We start from the raw sequence: 23,402 nt of genomic DNA, 5'->3' as shown, positions 1-23,402 counted from the left end.
ATCGTCTCTTGGGAAAGTTGTACTCTGCCCGTATCATCTATTGTTCCATAGGGTGCAGTCACCCCGGAACCTGGCGCATTCCTATTAGCGACCAATCCTATTAGCGACCAGCTGTTTCTAACAATTTTCTCACTATTTCATCCACGACTGGGTCACCTAGGTTGTCACTTGGGTCCGGAAATGTTACTCTCCCTGTCGTAGTTGGAGGTTGCACCTCCGTTGTCTGACTTAGTTCGCGAGGCGTCAGTAGCTCCATCGGGGACTGCCCACGAGGAACATTCCTTGCAGGTATCACTTTTTTCACTGCCGTCGTCAACGCCAGCTCTTTATATTCCAGCCTCAAGCGTTCTATTTCTTCACCCTGTTTCTTGTTTCAATTTTCAAACAGTCTTTTCCACATATCTCTGTCTTCTTCCATACTGAGCATGGTTTTGGTCATTTCATCCAGCTCCCTTCTGATCTTCTCCAGTTTCCAACGTGTCCGTGTCGTTTTCAAAGTCTCTGAGGAAGTTGAAGTCCAGGCTGGACATCCCTCCTGTCGAAGCCTTATCGTCCTTTTTCTCGGCCTGATCGTGATCCTGTTGCATAGGCTCTTCCGATTGACGTCTTCCTTCCTGCCCATCGTCTTGTTTTGGATCTTTTTCTGAACTTGAGGGCCCTTGCTCTTCATCCCTTGCTCTTCATCCCTTGCTTCATCTGGAAATTTCAGTACAACTAGCCTGCCAGCTGACTGATATTCCTCCTCTCCGTGAACTACCTTGACTTCTCCACAGCCGAAGGGTGCTAGCATGGTTCTGTACTGTTCCGCCCACCGTTAACCCTGGTTTTACGCTCGTTAAGATTAGGGAGGCTTCTAGTAAGTCAGCCTTGCCTCTCAAGACCATAGGCGCTAGATCCAGTTTCGCCCATTCGTCCAATCGTCCAGGCTTCGGAGTCGCTGTATTGCTCATTCGTCTCTCGTTGTTTCATCCGTGTAGGCAAACTGCGTATACTGCAGCACTGCGGCGTTTCTGCCCACAAAGCACGGGTCCATCATCTCGGAGATTTTCGCCACCCTCCTTTCATTAGTTTCAAAGGCTCTCAACGTAGGGCTTTTAACTACGGAGTCTGCTCCGAGCAACATCCTTCTAATCAAAGGGGATTCAGGGATCTCTTCTGACATTTACTTGTAGTCACCCCAGCCTTTCGTTTCTTCTCTCAATTTATGATATGCTGCAGTCAGTCGAGGAATTCTTGTGACTTAGCCATTTGTCTTATTGTAGGGCCTAAGATTTCAGAGCTTCGGGAATACCTCGATGTGCCCTCTATCCACTTCTCCCATCCTGTCAGGGAAGTGATCATCGAAGTTTATGACGGTCATCTCCGGCTTTGATATCTTCGCGAACAACAAGTCCTCACTCATCAATTCTCTTAGTGCGTTTTGCTCACACCAGATAAGTGCACTTCCGTCCACTGCTGATATGAAGTCCAGGTGCAACACCGACCTCCTGTAAGCCTCCACCTTAACTTCATGGAACGCAAACGTGACTGCCGGACTGTATATCACTGTCACGATTTCCGTGGCTCCTCTGATCAATGCTAAGTGATCGGTCCTCATAGCTAAGCTCAGGTCAGTTAGCAGGGGCATGCCCCCAGCATGCCGTCGCACGTCTTCTTCCATCTGAATCGTTTCATCCTCTCCTGTTCCAAAGCGACTCTGCTGCAGGAAGTATTGGGTAAGAGTATGTCACAAATCTCTTATCTTAGTCCAGGAATCCGTTGGTCTATTCACGTCGAATCTCCTCACGTTCTCCCTCATCTGCTACGGGTAGCGTGTCAGACTCATCAACCCTCCCAAGTTTCCGTGTGTTAATGCAATCAACGTTAGAATTCAATCTAATCGCAAACACTGCATTCTTTCGGTGAGCAGTATCGCTGGTCCTCTCACGAAGGTTTCTGCTTCAAACGTCATGAACAGGGCTAGTAATTTAACGATCGATACTTCTACGACTGCGTGGAGGAACTCTTTTAACAGGTATCGAGAAAACGATGGGTAAACTTTCGTCAAGAAGGACCCGGTCCATCCGGCTCCTAACCCTTCCAGCATGCTGTCAGTCCGGTCAAAGAATTCTTCTCCCTTTACATTCTGTGTCCAAAAAGCTTCCAGGGTAACTTGGCACACTTTGTTTACGAACTCGGCTGACTTCTCTTCAGCATTTTCGGACAGATTTACCTCCTTCACCAGGTAGGCATGGGTTTTCTTGATCATCACTGGACCTCGCTCGAAGGCGTCCGCGCCCAATGCGGCTATTCGAGGGGTCAAGTGCAGCCACTTGTTAGCCTCTGGTTTCGTTCTCAGAACCATCGCTTCCAAGTGAGCTCTCGTCTCCTTGGAATTTTCCCTTCTTTCTCCCTCCTCCTTTGCTTTAATTCCACGGAACATCTGGTCGTTTGACATCGCTACGATTACTCGATGGTCATCGTCAATTCCTGGTTTCAGTTGAAGTTGTCGGCTAAAGATGGTCACATCATATTTCCCTTCCGAGAGCAACGCCACCATCGCGTATACAAGTTTCACTCCATCCGAGAGATATGCATATCCCGGAGACAGTGCAAACACGTCTCTCGGTGTTATCTTGGTGAATGCACCTTCTTTCAGGGTGTCCACTACTTCACCCATTGATTCGAGGATATCCTTTATAGCTGGCCATACAGCATTTCGGCCGTCGTAGGCTCTCTGAGTCTGCTCAGGAGAGCCCCACGGTGTAGATGGTTGTTCATGCCTGCAAATACGATTGTAATTGAGTTCACTTCCGTCTGTCGTTGTACCCCGATTGCCATTGACACCGACTGCATTAGGTCCAGGTCGACCGCTGCCAACATTATAACGTCAGGCCAAAACAGAGACTTGGAGGTAGATACGAAGTCTGAATTCGCGATTATCATAATCTTTGCTTTCCTCATTTCTGCTTTGTTATACGCTGCAAAGATGGTCTCGTCTTTCCTAATCGTCTTCAATCCACCATATCTCTGAACATCGCCTTCTTGAGCCACTTTTTTCGGGTACGCTCTTTCTTTTACGTGACCTGGGGGTGCTCGTATCTGCCTGAACATTTTTACGTGTTTTCCTATTGGTGCCATTGTTGGCAAGAATCTTCCAGGCCTTTCTTCTCGATTTCCTTCATCATGATTCAGTTTCAAATTTTGCAATGGTCTTGCATTTACTGGACCCATTATATTGTTTGAGGGCAGCCCTCTAAGTCGGCAAATCTCAAGGCGGTCGTGGAGCTGAAGTTTATGCCAGCTGCTATCAACCAGTCCACGCCTGCTATTGAATACAGTCCGTTGACGGATAATCTCGCTCCATTTAACATCCGCATGGCATCTGCTGCAAACATCAGCGTCTGAAGGTTCAATTTCATCAGGGCCTGTTTGTAGATATGCCAGGGAGAAGGTATGGGCCTCGACCACATCAAAGAGCTCCTGTCTGGTCGTCGCTCCTCTTGGCTGGTACTCGTTGTCTCTGATCTTGTCTCTGATCTCGAGGTGCTTGTCGTCTCCGAGGTCAGATTGACAGGTCCTAACCTTCGTGTTGGATGAATAGTTCTTCTTATTGACGCCTCTCCAAATCGATCCTGTACATATGTCCTTTGCCCTGGCTCGCTAGACCTTTGCTGCCTGTAGGTTATGGCTGGGACCGTTTTCAGACGTGTTTCTAAATTAGGGGGCACAAAGGTTGAAACTGCCGGCTCGTTCGTTGTTTCTTCTTTCCTCAGCACTCCCGTGTCAAAGAGATCGACTAGCATTTCAATCAGTCGCTCCTGGAAGACTCGGTTTATCTAGGCTTGTCCTTCGATACTATCAAATTGGATCCCATTGGTGGTTAGTCTGGCCTGATCCATAGCTCTCAGCTCGTGTTCAATGTCCATAAGGATCATACGTCTAGCATTCCGACTCGCCAGATTTCTCAGTATATTGTTCCACCTGATGACTCCTTCATTATGTCTTCTTTCTGTCGATCTCAACGTTTTTGTGCTCATTGGTAGGGTACAGACGGTCAGTACCGCGCACTTGAATTTCTGCCAGAGAGTAGTAAATAGGCACACTATCATCGACTCCCATTGTGCCTCTTCCTCATCTGAGCCTCTAGATACATTGTTCGTCCCTATTAGGATCATTATGTTACGGATCCTCCCTGGGTTCATCAGCTCCACCATTCGAAATAGCTGGGCTATCGTTGCACCTCCAAAGGCCATCACCGTAGTGATCCAGGAGGTCCTCATGTTCTGGAGTATTCTCACTAAGCCGTCACCCAGCATCAGATGTGATGTCCCAAGTGGCGGTTGCTGCAGGTTTACTGCTGGGCTCCAAGTCGATCGATTGAAGCAGGCTCGCCGATCCGTGTCGGGAATTCCTGTAAGTTATTCTTCGCGTGGATGTTCTTCTGCACGTCAATCACCACTCGGGACACTTTCTTCATCGGCATTTCTCGTATCTTCCTGTCTGGGACCTTAGAGTTCTTCGTTGGTAACGTTGTATCACTAACTCGTCATCGTCTCTTGGGAGTGTTGTACTCTGCCCGTTTCATCTATTGTTCCATAGGTAGCAGTCACCCCGGAACCTGGCGCATTCCTTTTAGCGACCAATCGTCCAGCTGTTTCTATCAATTTTCTCACTATTTCCTCCGCGACTGGGTCACCTAGGGTGTCCCTCGGGTCCGAAAATGTTACTCTCCCTGTCGTAGTTGGAGGTTGCACCTCCGTTGTCTGACTTAGTTCGCGAGGCGTCAGTAGCTCCATCGGGGACTGCCCACGAGGAACATTCCTTGCAGGCACATATCGTTTCACACACAACACACTTAGTATGACACCTTCCTGCATGCAACCTAAACTCAGCCTATACTCAAATAATATTTCTTATGTAAGTATACTTGTATGTTAGTATCAGAAAAGATACTCCCCATGTCCGGTTTCTTAGGGTCCTCGCCTGTTTCTGCTCCTAGATCACTTGTCTCTCTCGCATTCTTACTTTCTTATTAATAATTTTTCAGTGTGGGTAAGTCCTACCGCCACTCACCGGACAAAAATATCCATCGACCTCCCCGTCGATCATATACCGGATATAAAATCGAGGCTGGATGCAGGAATGACTAATTGCCCTTCCTGGGCAGCCCAGGAAGGAAGTTTTTTTTCGGTTTTTATGTATTTCATACTCTCACGGTCTGCATCTCGAATCGTGACACTGGTATCTTTTGGGTTTGACGTCATTTCGCTCAGCCATTCCAAGACACGCAGATTCGTCAAGTCTTGTTCATAGGATTGCTGTTGCTCTTCGTCGATTTCTACCTCGGGCTTGGACCGGTCATGGATCCTCTCCTCGTCGCGGTCGTCGACTATGTCGATGTATTGAGACACAGTTAATTCTTCTAGACCCACCAATTCTTCCACTATCTTCTTCAGATCCATTCTGTCTACTACGAAGTCATCTCCGCAAGGATTGCATTTCTTCTTGAGTCTTGTCCTGTCACTCTGTCGAGTGTGTATGGTAAACGGAAGATCTGGTTCCAAATGTTTGGGGACCTCCATCTGTTCGGGGTCTTGCGAGTCCTCTTCTACGTAGGGTAAGTTTTCTTCATCTGCTTCAATCACCTCGTTGGGATCCAGGTCCAGTGGTGGACTTAACCCTTCCTCTACTACCTCATTCCCATCATTTTTTCCCTGGTGCCCTTCTCATTGACCTCACAGACAGGGTCCATTATCAGATAATCCCCCTTTTCCATGTCTGCAGGTATACACCAGTTTTCTGTCGATGCGCTTAATGTTTTCGTAGTGAGCGGCTCGGCCGGTACTCAGTCTATAAAAACGTCCCTTCTGGTTTATTCAATTCTTTTCAATTCTTTATGCAACAGCAATTCTTTATCCAAAACAACTGAGTTAGTGAAATCACTCTCTAGTCGAAACATATAAGATAGATTTGAAATCTTTTTTTCGTCACAGAGTTCTGAGTTTATTGACTAAATGAATAGAATGAGAAGAGTAAAAAAGGAAAATCGAGTCTTTTTTTATTTTTTTGCTCTTTTTAGGGCATGAACCATCAAGTGCGGCTTTAACAGAATCATCAAAAGTGGAGAGGAAATCACTTTGAAAATTTGAATACAACTTGATGTAGAGAAGTTCTAACAAACAACTAAAACGTTCGGTGTTGAAACTCTTCTATGAATACATTTGTTTTGAGACATCAAGTGTAAAACAATATCGTTAGAGACATGCAAGTGAGCGAAAATTAGATAAAGGTCTGGGTAGGTTTTCTCTGAACGATAGGCAACAATTCTCTGCGGGTCATTCGAACAGAAAAGATCCAGAGTATTACCAGACAAAATCGTCGGTAAATTCACTAATTGAAACAGATTGAGATCATCAAATGCGCTCAAAATGTTCATCGAATTTTCAGAAAATGCATAGTATGAGCTCCAACAGACATCAGCTAAATTGAAGTCTCCTAGAACAGCAAAAACAGTTTGGTCTGACGGGCAGCGACCGATGTGTTTGGGCAAATCATCATGATGAATTTGAACAGCGTTTATAAGTGTAGATGACTCAACGCGATAGTCGGAACTGAGAGGGGTATTATAAACAATCATCAAACCAAAAAACGTCTGATTAATTTTGATGACAATTGGACAACTGATGTCACAAAAACTGTAGGAATGAAGAAGATAGAAAGAGTCACTTTTACGGCATACAATTTGAACACCACCGTGGACACCGTTTAATCTGTCACAGCGAAAAACTACAACGAAATCTTTAAATGGGAAACCTCATGGCAAGTAATATCATTATAGAGTCATGTATCAGTCATAAAGAGTATGTCGACAGAGTTCTGGTTCGGGACAAATCGGAGTTTTTCTTACAAAGACGTCTGAATGACTTCACATGTACGAGGTTTTCTTCGCCAAGATGTGACAAAATTGAATTCTGAAAATATCAGACTTTGTTTGTGAGTTGAACTCGCCTTTGCTTTCAGAAATACCATCAAACTTCAATTCAAGAGTCCAAAGTTTATCAGCTTGAGCAGATACAGGTATAACAGGTACAACAGGGCATGAATCATCAAGGGCGGCTTTAATAGAAACATCAAAAGTGGAGAGAAAATCACTTTAAGAATTTGATTACAACTTGGTGTAAAGAGGTTCTAACAAACAACTAAAACGTTCCGTGTTGAAACTCTTCTTTGAGTACTTTTGCTTTGAGACATCAGGCGTAAAACAATCATCACTAGAAACATGCAAAGGAGCGAAAATTGGATCATGGTCTGAATAGGTTTTCTCTGAACGATAGACAACAAACCTCTGAGGGTCATTCGAACAGAAAAGGTCTAGAGTATTACCAGACAAAAAAGTCGGGAAATGATTGTAAACATGACCTGACAACCGACAAAGCACATTGAATTCCGATAACTTGAAATCAGAATCAGGGAAAACAGTCAGTACAGTTAGTCAGACACAGGCTTTCGGAAAACAGAAGCAAAAAAATCGTTGAAAAGTTCACTGATAGACTCGTCACAGACAGCTTGGTTACGACCCCAATGAAGGTTGTTTGGAATTATTGGGGGCTTTTCAAACTGTTTCAAGAACTTAAAAGCACAAGAAGGAGAGGAAAGAGAAAAGTTCTGAAAAAGCACTTCTTTATCCAAAACAACTGAGTTGGTGAAATCACTCTCTAACCGAGTCATATAAAACAAACTTGAAATCTTTTTTTCGTCACAGAGTTCTGAGTTTATTGAGTAAATGAATAGAATGAGAAGAGTAGTAATAAGGAAAATCGAGTCTTTTTAAATTTTTTTAAACTCTTTTTAGGGCATGAACCATCAAGTGCGGCTTTAATAGAAACATCAAAAGTGGAGAGGAAATCACTTTGAAAATTTGCATACAACTTGATGTAAAGAAGTTCCAACAAACAACTAAAACGTTCCCTGTTGAAACTTTTCTATATGAATACATTTGTTTTGAGACATCAGGTGTAAAACAATCATCACTAGAGGCATGCAAATGAGCGAAAATTAGATAAAGATCTGAGTAGGTTTTCTCTGAACGATAGGCAACAAATTTCTGCGGGTCATTCGAACAGAAAAGATCCATAGTATTACCAGACAAAATAGTAGGGAAATTCACTATTTGAAACAGATTGAGATCATCAAATGCGCTCAAAATAATCATCGATTATTAAGAGGATGCATAGTATGAGCTCCAACAGACATCAGCTAAATTGAAGTCTCCTAGAACAGCAAAAACAGTTTGGTCTGACGGGCAGCGACCGATGTGTTTGGGCACCTCATCATGATGAATTTGAACAGCGTTTATAAGTGTAGATGATTCAACGCGATAATCCGAACTGAGAGGGGGATTATAAACAACCATCAAAACAAAAAACGTCTTATTGATATTGATGACAATTGGACAACTGAAGTCGCAAAAACTGTAGGAATGAAGGAGATTGAAATAATCACTTTTACGGCATGCAATTAGAACACCACCGTGAACATCGTTTAATCTGTCACAGCGAAAAACGACAACGAAACCATTAAATGGGAAAACCATCGTCAATTGAGCAATTCTCTGGGTTGGGACGCATCGGAGTTTTTTTTACCAAGACGTCTGAATGACTTCACACGTACGTGGTTTTCTTCCCCAAGATGTGACAAAAAAGATTTCAAATTGAAAATATCAGACTCTGTTTGTGAGTTGAATTCGCCTTTGCTTTCAGAAATACCATCAACTTCAACTCATGAGCTTGAGCAGATACAGGTATAACAGGTACAACAGGCGTAGCAGTAACAGCTGCTCAACTCGGATCAGAAATAGGTACAGAATCGGCCATACTTTCTTTGACAACTCAATCAATAGTGAAGAAATTTTTGCTAAAAATAAAATTTCGAACGTTTTCGCAACTATGTGCATCGTCAGGATTTTTACAATAAACTAATCTAAATGACGATAAAACATCAATTTACAAATGTTAGTTACAATAAATCACATTTGTCATTTCAATCAATCTATCAATAGTTGCAGGATGCTCAGAGAGAGCATCCTTTATGACTTCTTGAATAGTAGAAGATGAAAGAACAATAGACTTCTTTTTGAAACAAACATTGCATTTGAACAGGAGCAACTTAAGTTTTACTGTTTGTGGTAGAAGGTCTACTGGGATTCTCGAGCAGTTGTAGTGATACCAGAGGTCGCGTAGGTCACACTGAATCCATTGTTTACCGCCACTCTGGTTTCACTTCCCGCACAAGTCAAAGGAACATCGGAGACAGAGTGAACATCTCCTCGATTCCGTCTTGACATTGCGAGATATGAAACTATCTAATAAGTTAATCACAACAATTTATTTTCCGCCGATTTATACTTCCTGGCGAATGTTACACCAACAGCCACGCGGAAGATGCAGCGATTAGCCGAAAAACTACGTGAAAAAAGACAAAAAAGATATCCAGAAGCTATAAACTACATAAGAACTAAATTCAGCTTTGCGCTCCGGAGGAGCTCTATACTTTGTATTATGGGGTGCAGATCGCTGCGCAAAGTTCAATTTATTGATAAATCCATTAGCGCTTTTGTAGAGGAAGGACGGCTAAGATAAATTAACATTACGACAATGCATTTAATGCTGATTTATGACTTCATTGCTGATATGAATGTTTCGTGGGTGAAGATTGTTAATGGTGTATATAATTGGAGCCAGTTCCCTCAAAGCCTCAACCGAAGTAGCCCCGAATAAATTGAAGAGAGTATTGTCCCGAATCAGTTTTGCAACGAAAGGACTGAGTCTCAATCCCAAATCTATCCATAACGTCCTGAATCTCGACTTTCTCCTGGAAAAGGGATCCCTCAGGAACAAAAAAGAGATAATCCTTTGGCGCGACGTGCTGAATAACACGATCACCAAACATCGACTCAACAACAAGAAAGCAGAAACAGTCCCAAACCTAATCAAAATACTCAGAAAGCATAGTTGGAGAATCAAGGCAATTACATATTGCCAAAGGGAAGGCACGAGAAATATCTTCGAGGATCTACGAAAGCTGGACATTCTCGTAATACCAGCCGGAAAAAAGCTAATATCCAGAAGGAAACAATCGAGTGGTGGTACCAATCCAACCTCCTGAAAATCCACCCCTCAACTATATTGGAAATAAAGTTCCTTGAAACCATAATAAAACGGTTTATAAACCTCGAGTCCCTTGTGAAGAAGTATAGACCCCTACTTAGAAAAATAAAGTCGAAAAAAAGAAGCGATAGAACGAACACGAAAAGAAGCAGGCCTCAAAATCAAAAGAAGAACAAGAAGAAGAAAAAGAAAAGCAAGAAACAGTAAGGTTAGAAACTTTTTTTTTATAGATTTTACACTGGTAACTACCTGGAACTTAGTTGTTCTGGAACGGCCTAGGTGAATTCTTTCAAAATGAGTAACCGTACACGGAAACACACAAACAAATCACAGGTTGATGAGGCCTGGACGTGTGTAACCTGTAGAAAAACTACGGAGATCCCTTGGATCAAGTATTGGAGTGCGATAACTGTACAAAACATTTTTGTGCAAAATGTTTGAAAATGCCAACGGCAGTTTTTGATTGCATGTCTAAAATTAAAGGAATATGGTGCTGCGACAATTGTACCGAGGATGTAAAGAACCTAATGAAAGACGCAGTGACTCCAAAAACACATCAGGACATATCCAAAATGAGAACCGATCTGGATAAAACTGTTGATTTCGTGAAAATTCTCATGGAGGATTTTTATTACTTCATGAATGGAACAAAAAACAAAGCACAGCCAACAGTGGGATCGAATGCAAATCCCTGGAAGACAGAACCAAATGTCACTAAACCTCTGAAAGACATAATCCTTGAAGCTGGAGCTGAGCAAAAAAGAGAAGAGGAAGAAGGTTTAAGAAGAAAACGAAATCTAGTCATACACAAAGCACCGGAAAGTAAATCAACCGAACCGAAACTGCGACAGAATGAAGACATGTCATTAATCCGTGAGCTATGCGCAAGCATAGAAATGGAACCAAAAATAGTTAAAAATTGCACTAGACTTGGCAAATTATCTGAGGGCCACAAAAAACGAAACGAGGCCAAGACCATTGAGACTCACACTGGAAACACAAAATGATGCTGAACACATGATGAAAAATCTGACAAAATTGAAGTATGCCAAGGATGAGCAAAAACACCTGAGAATCACTCCAGACAGGAGCATGAAAGAGAGGGAAAATGTCCGCTTCCTAGTGCAGCGAGCAAAAAACTTAACAGCAGAGGAACCCGGCAACTTCATTCACATTGTCAGAGGGAACAAAATAATCAGAGTAAAGAAAAGGGAGATAACAATGATGCAAAGAACAACGCCGGAAACAGAGAACATTTTGAGCTCTGGTTCGGGAATTTAGACAGCCTAAACCCTGAAAATTTCATAGAGTTACAAACGCTAATACATCAAACAAACCTGTTACCGCACGTTATTGCTCTTACAGAAGCTAAACCTAAGAATTCTGTAAACATATGGAACCCAATTTGGCACAAACTTGATTGCTACAACTAAAACACAAAAACATGAATCCAAATGAAAAATAGGATCAAGTTGATCTAGATACATTGTGCTGTGAGACATGAACTTCCGCGATATAGACTGGAAATATGTGAGCACGAATCACGGCGAAAACAGCAAAGAACACCATTTCCTTGAGGCGGTCAAAGATTCTTATCTCGACCAACATGTTGAAAGACCAACACGCGTGACCAAACATATTGAACCGTCACTCCTAGACCTCTTATTAACTGATAAAACCTTAGAACCATCTTCCATTGAATACATCTCTCCACTGGGGAAAGGTGACCACACACTGTTACAAGCAAAATTCAACCTTTGGACAACAAGGCGCTCCAAAGAGAGGCTAAATTACAATAAAGGAAGCTACGATGAACTCAGGTCTGACTTAGAAAAATAATCTAATTTACGAAGATTTGCTAACCCTTGATCAAAATTGGATTAAATTCAAAAGTAATCTTGATTCTGCCACCAAGAAATTTATACCTAAAATGAAAATCCGGATAAAGCAACACAAATTTCCAATGAGCTCCGAAGTAAGAGATGTACTTCGAGATAAAAATAAAACTTGGAAAGGTTTCAAGAAAGAGAAGTCGCAAAGAAACTATGAAAACTACACATCGGCTCGAAACAATGTCAGGAAATTGACACGACAATGTGTTCGAAAGCACGAAGAAGATGTATCCAAAAGCATCAAACACCAACCTAAAAAGTTCTGGAACTACGTGAATAAGAAAATTAAAACAACCGAAACAATACCGGCTCTCAAAATTGGACCAGACAAGTGGGCTATGAACGACAAAGATAAAGCTGATACTCTTGCCAACTTTTTCAGTTCTGTATTCACGATCGAAACACCAGGCAGCTGGGAAGTAGTGGGTTACCAAGAAAATCAAATATCTGATGACCTTTTTATCTCCAAAGAGACAATCCTAAATGAACTCAATGCGGTAGACACTACGAAATCAATGGGGTCAGATAACGTACACCCTCGGGTATTGCGAGAATCCCGATACGAAATAGTTGAAACGATGAGTGGTTTAATGCAAAGTTCTTGGGAGAAAGGTGAAATACCAGAAGATTAGAAATGCGCAAATATAACAGCAATTCACAAGAAGGAAGCAAAAAGTGATCCTAACAATTACAGACCTATTAGCCTGACATCCATTTGTTGTAAAATTATGGAAAAAATCATCAGACGTCACCTGTATGAATTTTTAGAAAACAACATTATCATATCAGACAAGCAATTCGGGTTTTTATCAGGGCGATCAACGACCCTACAGTTACTGAGAGCACTTGACGACTGGACAGCAGAACTGGACAGAGTTAACGAGGTAGATATAATCTACATTGACTTCCAAAAAGCCTTTGATAGTGTACCCCACAAAAGACTACTAAACACAATTTCGAGATACGGGATCAGAGGAAAAACTCTCGAATGGATTACCTCATTCTTAACAGAAAGAAAACAAAGAATGGTGGTCAACGAAATTTTTTTGGAATGGGCACCCGTCATCAGTGGAGTCCCACAAGGGTCTGTACTGGGACCAATTCTGTTCTTAATATACATAAACTCGATGGGGGATGGAATCACATCCCAAATGCTCCTCTACGCAGATGATGCGAAAATCTACAGATCAGTCACAGCTTTAGGTGAAGATGAAGAACTGCAAAATGATCTGAATGTAATTTCGAAATGGGCTGATGGTAGCCTTATGAAGTTCAACATGACAAAATGCCATACGCTCACGTTAACGGGAAGGGTAAAACTAACGGAACGAAATTACATCTTGGATGGGAATACATACCTTAATAATGTTCAAACCGAGAAAGACTTAGGGGTTATAGTTGACTCGAGACTACTATTCCGTGAGCAAATTACCAAGAAAACAAGGTTGGCCAACGGCATGGTCGCGATAATACGGATAAGTTTCATGTATCTTAATGCTGAGGTACTAACAACCCTATATAAAGCCCTAGTGAGAACGCACCTGGAATACGCAAATCAGTGTTCAAACCCATACCTGAAAAAGTACAAGATCATGATTGAGAACGTTCAACGGCGGGCGACAAGACTGGTCGCAAACATACAAAAACTTAGTTACCCGGAAAGACTGAAAGCTCTGAAACTGCCAACGCTGGAGTATAGAAGGAAGCGCGGAAGAATGATAGAAGTCTTCAAAACTTTGAATGGAATGTACGATGCCGCAGCAACGGAAGGACTGTTTACGATCAATGAAAGAGACACCCGAGGAAACCCTTACAAAATTTTAACGAGGAAAACCAAAACAACAGCAAGACAAAACTTCTTCACTATCGCAGCCATTAACGACTGGAACTCATTGCCTGAAGGAATAAAATCGAGCGAGAACGTCAACATATTCAAAGCAAGGCTTGACAAACTATGGGCGTCCAAAATGTACAACGCATCGTTTTTGGAATGACGAAATGGACGTCGATGAAAGAGCTGGTCGATAGAGGCCGAAGCCTATAGACCAGATTTGAACTTGTGAAAAATTACGACAATGCATTTAATGCTGATTTATGACTTCATTGCTGATATGTATGCATTTTATTAACGCTGGTATGGCCCTATCCAGCTTGTGCACTTACCGTAACTAAACGGAAGGGCCCCTTTTGTAATGCAGTTTTTTTTTCATTAAAAGAAGTGTTCTTTCTTCTAATTTTTGAGCTAACTCTTTGAAACTTAACAAGTTACATTTTGTGTTTGTAAAAATTTTTATTAGGTTAGTTCTGAGACATTCTTTCAACTGTCTATAGGCTTTTTCTTTATTTTGGCAAATCAATTAGCCCTAATTAATTTTCTAGTCAATTTATGCTAATTCATTGGAAAAATAGTTTTGTTTTCTCAAGGTGCAGAGCTTTTGTGACGCAATTGACGCGAAGCTGCTCGGCTTAACATTTTTCTGAAACTGATTAATAGCTGAAGAATGTTTAATTCTTGACAATGACTTAATGTCGTGTTCGGCCACACTGAAGTACTTGTCTGTTCACTACCTTCCGAAATGGAGTATATATTAGCTAATATATTTGCTTGATTCAGGCAAAATGAATAAACACTGGAAATGATTTGAAATTCAGCGACCAAGTTATATTTTTCCCTCGTCAGATTAAACCAACTTATTACAAAGCGACATAAGAACTAAATTCAGCTTTGCGCTCCGGAGGAGCTCTATACTTTGTATTATGGGGTGCAGATCGCTGCGCAAAGTTCAGTTTATCGATAAATCCATTAGCGCTTTTGTAGAGTAAGGACGGTTAAGATAAATTAACATTACGACGATGCATTTAATGCTGATTTATGACTTCATTGCTGATATGTATGCTTCGTGGGTGAAGATTGTTAATGGTGTATATAATTGGAGCCAGTTCCCTCAAAGCCTCAACCGAAGTAGCCCCGAATAAATTGAAGAGAGTATTGTCCCGAATCAGTTTTGCAACGAAAGGACTGAGTCTCAATCCCAAATCTATCCATAACGTCCTGAATCTCGACTTTCTCCTGGAAAAGGGATCCCTCAGGAACAAAAAAGAGATAATCCTTTGGCGCGACGTGCTGAATAACACGATCACCAAACATCGACTCAACAACAAGAAAGCAGAAACAGTCCCAAACCTAATCAAAACACTCAGAAAGCATAGTTGGAGAATCAAGGCAATTACATATTGCCAAAGGGAAGGCAAGAGAAATATCTTCGAGGATCTACGAAAGCTGGACATTCTCGTAATACCAGCCGGAAAAAAGCTAATGTCCAGAAGGAAACAAAACGAGTGGTGGTACCAATCCAACCTCCTGAAAATCCACCCCTCAACTATATTGGAAATAAAGTTCCTTGAAACCATAATAAAACGGTTTATAAACCTCGAGTCCCTTGTGAAGAAGTATAGACCCCTACTTAGAAAAATAAAGTCGAAAAAAAGAAGCGATAGAACGAACACGAAAAGAAGCAGGCCTCAAAATCAAAAGAAGAACAAGAAGAAGAAAAAGAAAAGCAAGAAACAGTAAGGTTAGAAACTTTTTTTTTTATAGATTTTACGCTGGTAACTACCTGGAACTTAGTTGTTCTGGAACGGCCTAGGTGAATTCTTTCAAAATGAGTAACCGTACACGGAAACACACAAACAAATCACAGGTTGATGAGGCCTGGACGTGTGTAACCTGTAGAAAAACTACGGAGATCCCTTGGATCAAGTATTGGAGTGCGATAACTGTACAAAACATTTTTGTGCAAAATGTTTGAAAATGCCAACGGCAGTTTATGATTGCATGTCGAAATCTAAAGGAATATGGTGCTGCGACAATTGTACCGAGGATGTAAAGAACCTAATGAAAGACGCAGTGACTCCAAAAACACATCAGGACATATCCAAAATGAGAACCGATCTGGATAAAACTGTTGATTTCGTGAAAATTCTCATGGAGGATTTTTATTACTTCATGAATGGAACAAAAAACAAAGCACAGCCAACAGTGGGATCGAATGCAAATCCCTGGAAGACAGAACCAAATGTCACTAAACCTCTGAAAGACATAATCCTTGAAGCTGGAGCTGAGCAAAAAAGAGAAGAGGAAGAAGGTTTAAGAAGAAAACGAAATCTAGTCATACACAAAGCACCGGAAAGTAAATCAACCGAACCGAAACTGCGACAGAATGAAGACATGTCATTAATCCGCGAGCTATGCGCAAGCATAGAAATTGAACCAAAAATAGTTAAAAATTGCACTAGACTTGGCAAATTATCTGAGGGCCACAAAAAACGAAACGAGGCCAAGACCATTGAGACTCACACTGGAAACACAAAATGATGCTGAACACATGATGAAAAATCTAACAAAATTGAAGTATGCCAAGGATGAGCTAAAACACCTGAGAATCACTCCAGACAGGAGCATGAAAGAGAGGGAAAATGTCTGCTTCCTAGTGCAGCGAGCAAAAAACTTAACAGCAGAGGAACCCGGCAACTTCATTCACATTGTCAGAGGGAACAAAATAATCAGAGTAAAGAAAAGGGAGATAACAATGATGCAAAGAACAACGCCGGAAACAGAGAACATTTTGAGCTCTGGTTCGGGAATGTAGACAGCCTAAACCCTGAAAATTTCATAGAGTTACAAACGCTAATACATCAAACAAACCTGTTACCGCACGTTATTGCTCTTACAGAAGCTAAACCTAAGAATTCTGTAAACATATGGAACCCAATTTGGCACAAACTTGATTGCTACATTTTAAAACACAAAAACATGAATCCAAATAAAAAAGGCAGAGGCATGCTACTTTACATTCGCAAAGACATCGAATATAAAGAAATAGACGATTACTCTGGATTCGAGGAACTGCAAGTGTTTAACTTGATTTTAACGGAGGGAGAAGTTGTCATCGCCTCGACATATCGTAGCCCATCATCAACTCACGAAAACAACTCCAACCTCAACAGTTTTTTAAGAAAAATAGGATCAAGTTGATCTAGATACATTGTGCTGCGAGACATGAACTTCCGAGATATAGACTGGAAATATGTGAGCACGAATCACGACGAAAACAGCAAAGAACACCATTTCATTGAGGTGGTCAAAGATTCTTATCTCGACCAACATGTTGAAAGACCAACACGCGTGACCAAACATAATGAACCGTCACTCCTAGACCTCTTATTAACTGATAAAACCTTAGAACCATCTTCCATTGAATACATCTCTCCACTGGGGAAAGGTGACCACACACTGTTACAAGCAAAATTCAACCTTTGGACAACAAGGCGCTCCAAAGAGAGGCTAAATTACAATAAAGGAAGCTACGATGAACTCAGGTCTGATTTAAAAAATAATCTAATTTACGAAGCCTTGCTAACCCTTGGCCAAAATTGGATTAAATTCAAAAGTAATCTTGATTCTGCCACCAAGAAATTTATACCTAAGATGAAAATCCGGATAAAGCAACACAAATTGCCAATGAGCTCCGAAGTAAGAGATGTACTTCGAGATAAACATAAAACATGAAAAGATTTCAAGAAAGAGAAGTCGCAAAGAAACTATGAAAACTACACATCGGCTCGAAACAAAGTCAGGAAATTGACACGACAATGTGTTCGAAAGCACGAAGAAGATGTATCCAAAAGCATCAAACACCAACCTAAAAAGTTCTGGAACTACGTGAATGAGAAAATAAAACAACCGAAACAATACCGGCTCTCAAAATTGGACCAGACAAGTGGGCTATGAACGACAAAGATAAAGCTGATACTCTTGCCCACTTTTTCAGTTCTGTATTCACGATCGAAACACCAGGCAGCTGGGAAGTAGTGGATTACCAAGAAAATCAAATATCTGATGACCTTTTTATCTCCAAAGAGACAATCCTAAATGAACTCAATGCGGTAGACACTACGAAATCAATGGGGTCAGATAACGTACACCCTCGGGTATTGCGAGAATCCCGATACGAAATAGCTGAAACGATGAGTGGTTTAATGCAAAGTTCTTGGGAGAAAAGTGAAATACCAGAAGATTGGAAATGCGCAAATATAACAGCAATTCACAAGAAGGAAGCAAAAAGTGATCCTAACAATTACAGACCTATTAGCCTGACATCCATTAGTTGTAAAATTATGGAAAAAATCATCAGACGTCACCTGTATGAATTTTTAGAAAACAACATTATCATATCAGACAAGCAATTCGGGTCTTTACCAGGGCGATCAACGACCCTACAGTTACTGAGAGCACTTGACGACTGGACAGCAGAACTGGACAGAGTTAACGAGGTAGATATCATCTACATTGACTTCCAAAAAGCCTTTGATAGTGTACCCCACAAAAGACTACTAAACACAATTTCGAGATACGGGATCAGAGGAAAAACTCTCGAATGGATTACCTCATTCTTAACAGAAAGAAAACAAAGAATGGTGGTCAACGAAATTTTTTTGGAATGGGCACCCGTCATCAGTGGAGTCCCACAAGGGTCTGTACTGGGACCAATTCTGTTCTTAATATACATAAACTCGATGGGGGATGGAATCACATCCCAAATGCTCCTCTACGCAGATGATGCGAAAATCTACAGATCAGTCACAGCTTTAGGTGAAGATGAAGAACTGCAAAATGATCTGAATGTAATTTCGAAATGGGCTGATGGTAGCCTTATGAAGTTCAACATGACAAAATGCCATACGCTCACGTTAACGGGAAGGGTAAAACTAGCGGAACGAAATTACATCTTGGATGGGAATACATACCTTAATGTTCAAACCGAGAAAGACTTAGGGGTTGTATAAGAATTTTTTAAAATTGTTAATTCAAACGTTTTCGCACATTTTGTGCATCGTCAGGATATAAAAACTTTTATTTACAATAAAATGATCAAAGATCATGTATGAAATTCAAAAAGAACATGTTAGAAATTTTTAACCAATCACATTCTTACATCTGTTATTACGTAATCATTATTTCATCGATTATGACAATTTCCATACTTTTTTGTTACTTGAGTCATAATTTTTCGATTTGATGTTTTATCCAAACTGACATGTCAGTTTATTTTTTCAAAAATTGCAATTTTAGTCATGTTTAAACATGTACTATAATTTTAATGTCAGCTCCCTGCTCCTGAACTCCTCGCGCGTGTTAATTCTGGGGCGTTCTTTCCAAATATGTAAGGCCTCCAGAGTGAGGAGTTTCTGTATGTTACTTGATTGATCTATAATCTCAGACTTAAGCTCAGCGCTCTTACCATCTCTCAAATGTTGCCCTACTGGCGAATCTTCCTTGTGATGCTCTTCAATCCGCGTGGTCAAATGCCGGACCGTTTGTCCAACATAGGTGGAATTACATCCACTACATGTGAGCTTGTAGACCACTCTGGATTTCAAATCTTTCGCAAAGGGAGATTTAAGGGACGGTAGGCAAGTCTTGAGCTTTCTCGTAGTAAATATCACTTAGGGGTTATAGTTGACTCGAGACTACTATTCCGTGAGCACATTGCCAAGAAAACAAGGTTGGCCAACTGCATGGTCGCGATATTACGGAAAAGCTTCATCTATCTTAACGCTGAGGTACTAACAACCCTATATAAAGCCCTAGTGAGAACGCACCTGGAATACGCAAATCAGTGTTCGAATTACATCTTGGATGGGAATAAAACATAACAACAGCAAGACTTCTATCGCAGAATGATAGAAGTCTTCAAAATTTTGAATGGAATGTACGATGCCGCAGCAACGGAAGGACTGTTTACGATCAATGAAAGAGACACCCGAGGAAACCCGTACAAAATTTTAACGAGGAAAACCAAAACAACAGCGAGACAAAACTTCTTCACTATCGCAGCCATTAACGACTGGAACTCATTGCCTGAAGAAATAAAATCGAGCGAGAACGTCAACATATTCAAAGCAAGGCTTGACAAACTATGGGCGTCCAAAATGTACAACGCATCGTTTTTGGAATGACGAAATGGACGTCGACGAAAGAGCTGGTCGCTAGAGGCCGAAGCCTATAGACCAGATTTGAACTTGTGAAAAATTACGACAATGCATTTAATGCTGATTTATGACTTCATTGCTGATATGTATGCATTTTATTAACGCTGGTATGGCCCTATCCAGCTTGTGCACTTACCGTAACTAAACGGAAGCGCCCCTTTTGTAATGCAGTTTTTTTTTCATTAAAAGAAATGTTCTTTCTTCTAATTTTTGAGCTAACTCTTTGAAACTTAACAAGTTACATTTTGTGTTTGTAAAAATTTTTATTAGGTTAGTTCTGAGACATTCTTTCAACTGTCTATAGGCTTTTTCTTTATTTTGGCAAATCAATTAGCCCTAATTAATTTTCTAGTCAATTTATGCTAATTCATTGGAAAAATAGTTTTGTTTTCTCAAGGTGCAGAGCTTTTGTGACGCAATTGACGCGAAGCTGCTCGGCTTAACATTTTTCTGAAACTGATTAATAGCTGAAGAATGTTTAATTCTTGACAATGACTTAATGTCGTGTTCGGCGACACTGAAGTACTTGTCTGTTCACTACCTTCCGAAATGGAGTATATATTAGCTAATATATTTGCTTGATTCAGGCAAAATGAATAAACACTGGAAATGATTTGAAATTCAGCGACCAAGTTATATTTTTCCCTCGTCAGATTAAACCAACTTATTACAAAGCGACATGTTAATGTATATGCCATAACCAAACGATAACAGTGTTGTGCTAATGGCTCTACCTGTGGAAAAAGAAAGCGGGAAGGTTGTTTTGCTTCATACAAATGATCGATATGATGAAACGACCGGTGATGTTCTGAGTGCTTGCGAAATAATAAAAGGTGCGTAATTCCCATTTTCCTCAAATGCACTGTAGAGGTATTAGTTGGGTTTCCTGTTTCTATTCAAGGAAGCATTGGCATTTACAAGTTCTTTTTAATCGGAAATAATTTATTTATTGTAACAGCAATGTTCAATATAAAATGGCACGTACGGCCCAGGAGCTGGAGACTTATATCTCGTAGACGTAAGTTACCCCATATAAATTCATAAAATATTTAAGATCGTGTAAAGTAGCCTAATTATCTTAAAAAAGCTATAATTTTAAATGTAATCTTAGATCAATTGAGCAATCCCCCATTCTCGCGGGGGGAGCTCAATAGGTACTTGAGAAACACTTGAAAAAAGTTTGAATGTTATGAAATCATGAGCCAGATTCTTCCAAGAAAGTAGAACACCAAAAAATTCAGAACACCAAAACTCGAAAAGCACTTTCAGAGGGAAAAAAGTTTCTATAACTGATGCATTTAAAGCCGAATTTTTTCTGTCTTCTATAGAAAATCGGGTTTTTGTCCCGAAATGTGCTTCAGGGTTGCGACGCAGTACAATTTAACTGTCGCCGTGACAGCCCTGACTATTTTGAAGCTCAGGGCCTGACATTTAGTCAAAACTGCAAAAAAAAACTGTCAAAGAAGTTCAATTACCAGAAATAACATAACTTAAAGTAATACCAAATTAACTTCTTACGTGGTTGTTTTTAGTTTTTCAAGTTCTTCCATGGCAGTCAAAATTACAGGTTAACGCTCAATAAACAAATGAATTTAGACTTTGAAATAAAAACGAAAAGGCGAGCAACGCTTTCACGCTCCTGGCCCTGAGACAACTTTGGTAGCCCTGATACTGCTCTGACCAGTTTTTATTCGCCCTGACATGGACCTGACCGCGCGGCAACCCTGTACTTTGTCATCAAAATTATTTCCGTTTACTTCGAGGACACTTTAATGCTTTAGTTCAATAATCTATTATATATTTAAATGCGGGCTTCACTATCTCGCCATGTTTAAGCCTTTTCAACGTATTATTTTTGCATGTTTAAGCTATATCGTATATTGCAATGGTTAAGAATTTTTTTTTCGATTTTCCAATTTGATTTTAGTGGTTATTTTACCGAGTTTAAATTAAGCAGCCCAATATCGGATTAGGGGTTGCGAATTTGGCCTCGATTAGGGGTTGCCAATTTTGAGTGCCCGAGTCATTTTAGTTAACGAGATAAGACGATTTTTGAAATTTTTTCAAAAATGTTCAGAAATTTCAAATAACAAAATAATTTACAAAACTTGAAGTTCCCAACCCTGTAGTTGGGTGCTGTCAGAGTACTCTAAGGAGTTACAAATCTTGCCTCCAAATATGACTGTTCAAATCCTTGTAGTTTTTGAGATCAGTAGCGCATTGTGACGTTTTTTGTGATTTTTCAGAAAACTTATTTATTTTTTTTTTTCGCAAAATCTGAAATTCCCAACCCTGTAGTTGGGTACTGTCCGAGTATTCTCAAAGATTGCGAATCTTGCCTCCAAATATGACTGCTCAATTCTTAGTAGTTTTCGAGATATGATATTTTTTGTGATTTTTTCAAAAATTTTCAGAAAATTTTATTTAATTATTTCTCAAAATTTGAAATTATAAATCTTGTAGTTGGGTGCTGTCAGAGTACTGTAAGGAGTTACAATTTTGCCTCCAAATATGACAGTTTAAATCTTTGTGGTTTTCGAGATATGACGTTTTTTTGTGATTTTTCAAAAAAAAATTTCAGAAAACTTATCAATTTTTTTCGTAAAATCTGAAATTCCCAACCCTGTAGTTGGGTACTGTCCGAGTATTCTCAAAGATTGCGAATCTTGCCTCCAAATATGACTGCTCAATTCTTAGTAGTTTTCGAGATATGATATTTTTTTGTGATTTTTTCAAAAGTTTTCAGAAAATTTTATTTAATTATTTCTCAAAATTTGAATTTCTCAATCTTGTAGTTGGGTGCTGTCAGAGTACTGTAAGGAGTTACAAATCTTGCCTCCAAATATGACCGTTTAAATCTTTGTGGTTTTCGAGATATGACGTTTTTTTGTTATTTTTCAAAAAAAAATTTCAGAAAACTTATCAATTTTTTTTTCGTAAAATCTGAAATTCCCAACCCTGTAGTTGGGTCCTGTCAGAGTAATCTCCAAGATTGCGAATCTTGCCTCCAAGTATGGCTGCTCAATTCTTTGTAGTTTTCGAGATATGACGTTTTTTGTGATTTTTCCAAAAGTTATCTGAAAACTTCAGAAAGTTTAAATTAATTATTTTTTCAAAATTTGAAATTTCCAACGCTATAGTTCGGTGTTGTCAGGGTACTCTAAAGAGTTGCAAATCTTGCCACAAGCGAATGCTAAACGCAACTGCTCTAATGCTTTTAGTTTCCGAGATCTGACGTTTTTTGACTTTTTCAAAATTTCTCGAAGAACTTATCTACAAAGAAACTCAAAAAATTTGAAAATACTAATTT

At 40.2% G+C, this 23,402-nt stretch overlaps 2 protein-coding genes across 6 annotated transcripts in view; both read left to right on the top strand.

Annotated features, from left to right (window-relative positions):
• Positions 1-23,402, top strand: part of LOC134854592 (uncharacterized) — a 343,397-nt gene that overhangs the window by 6,782 nt on the left and 313,213 nt on the right. The gene's annotated exons all lie outside the window — the stretch shown is intronic.
• LOC134854590 (dual specificity protein phosphatase CDC14A-like) overlaps positions 20,684-23,402 on the top strand; it is a 36,488-nt gene continuing 33,769 nt past the window's right edge. For 4 of the 5 annotated variants that reach the window (XM_063870910.1, XM_063870912.1, XM_063870911.1 and 1 more), the window contains exon 1: positions 20,684-20,925. In XM_063870910.1, the coding sequence (XP_063726980.1) occupies positions 20,817-20,925 (109 nt within the window). In that variant the 5' untranslated portion in view covers positions 20,684-20,816. Of the gene's footprint in view, positions 20,926-20,999; positions 21,111-23,402 lie in introns of those variants that run through there. The other variant, XM_063870913.1, reaches the window with a different exon arrangement.

The sequence above is a fragment of the Symsagittifera roscoffensis genome, chromosome 9 (assembly GCF_963678635.1).
Source record: "Symsagittifera roscoffensis chromosome 9, txSymRosc1.1, whole genome shotgun sequence".
Classification (NCBI taxonomy): Eukaryota; Metazoa; Xenacoelomorpha; order Acoela; family Convolutidae; genus Symsagittifera; species Symsagittifera roscoffensis.
This window is presented reverse-complemented; position numbering and strand designations above follow the sequence as displayed.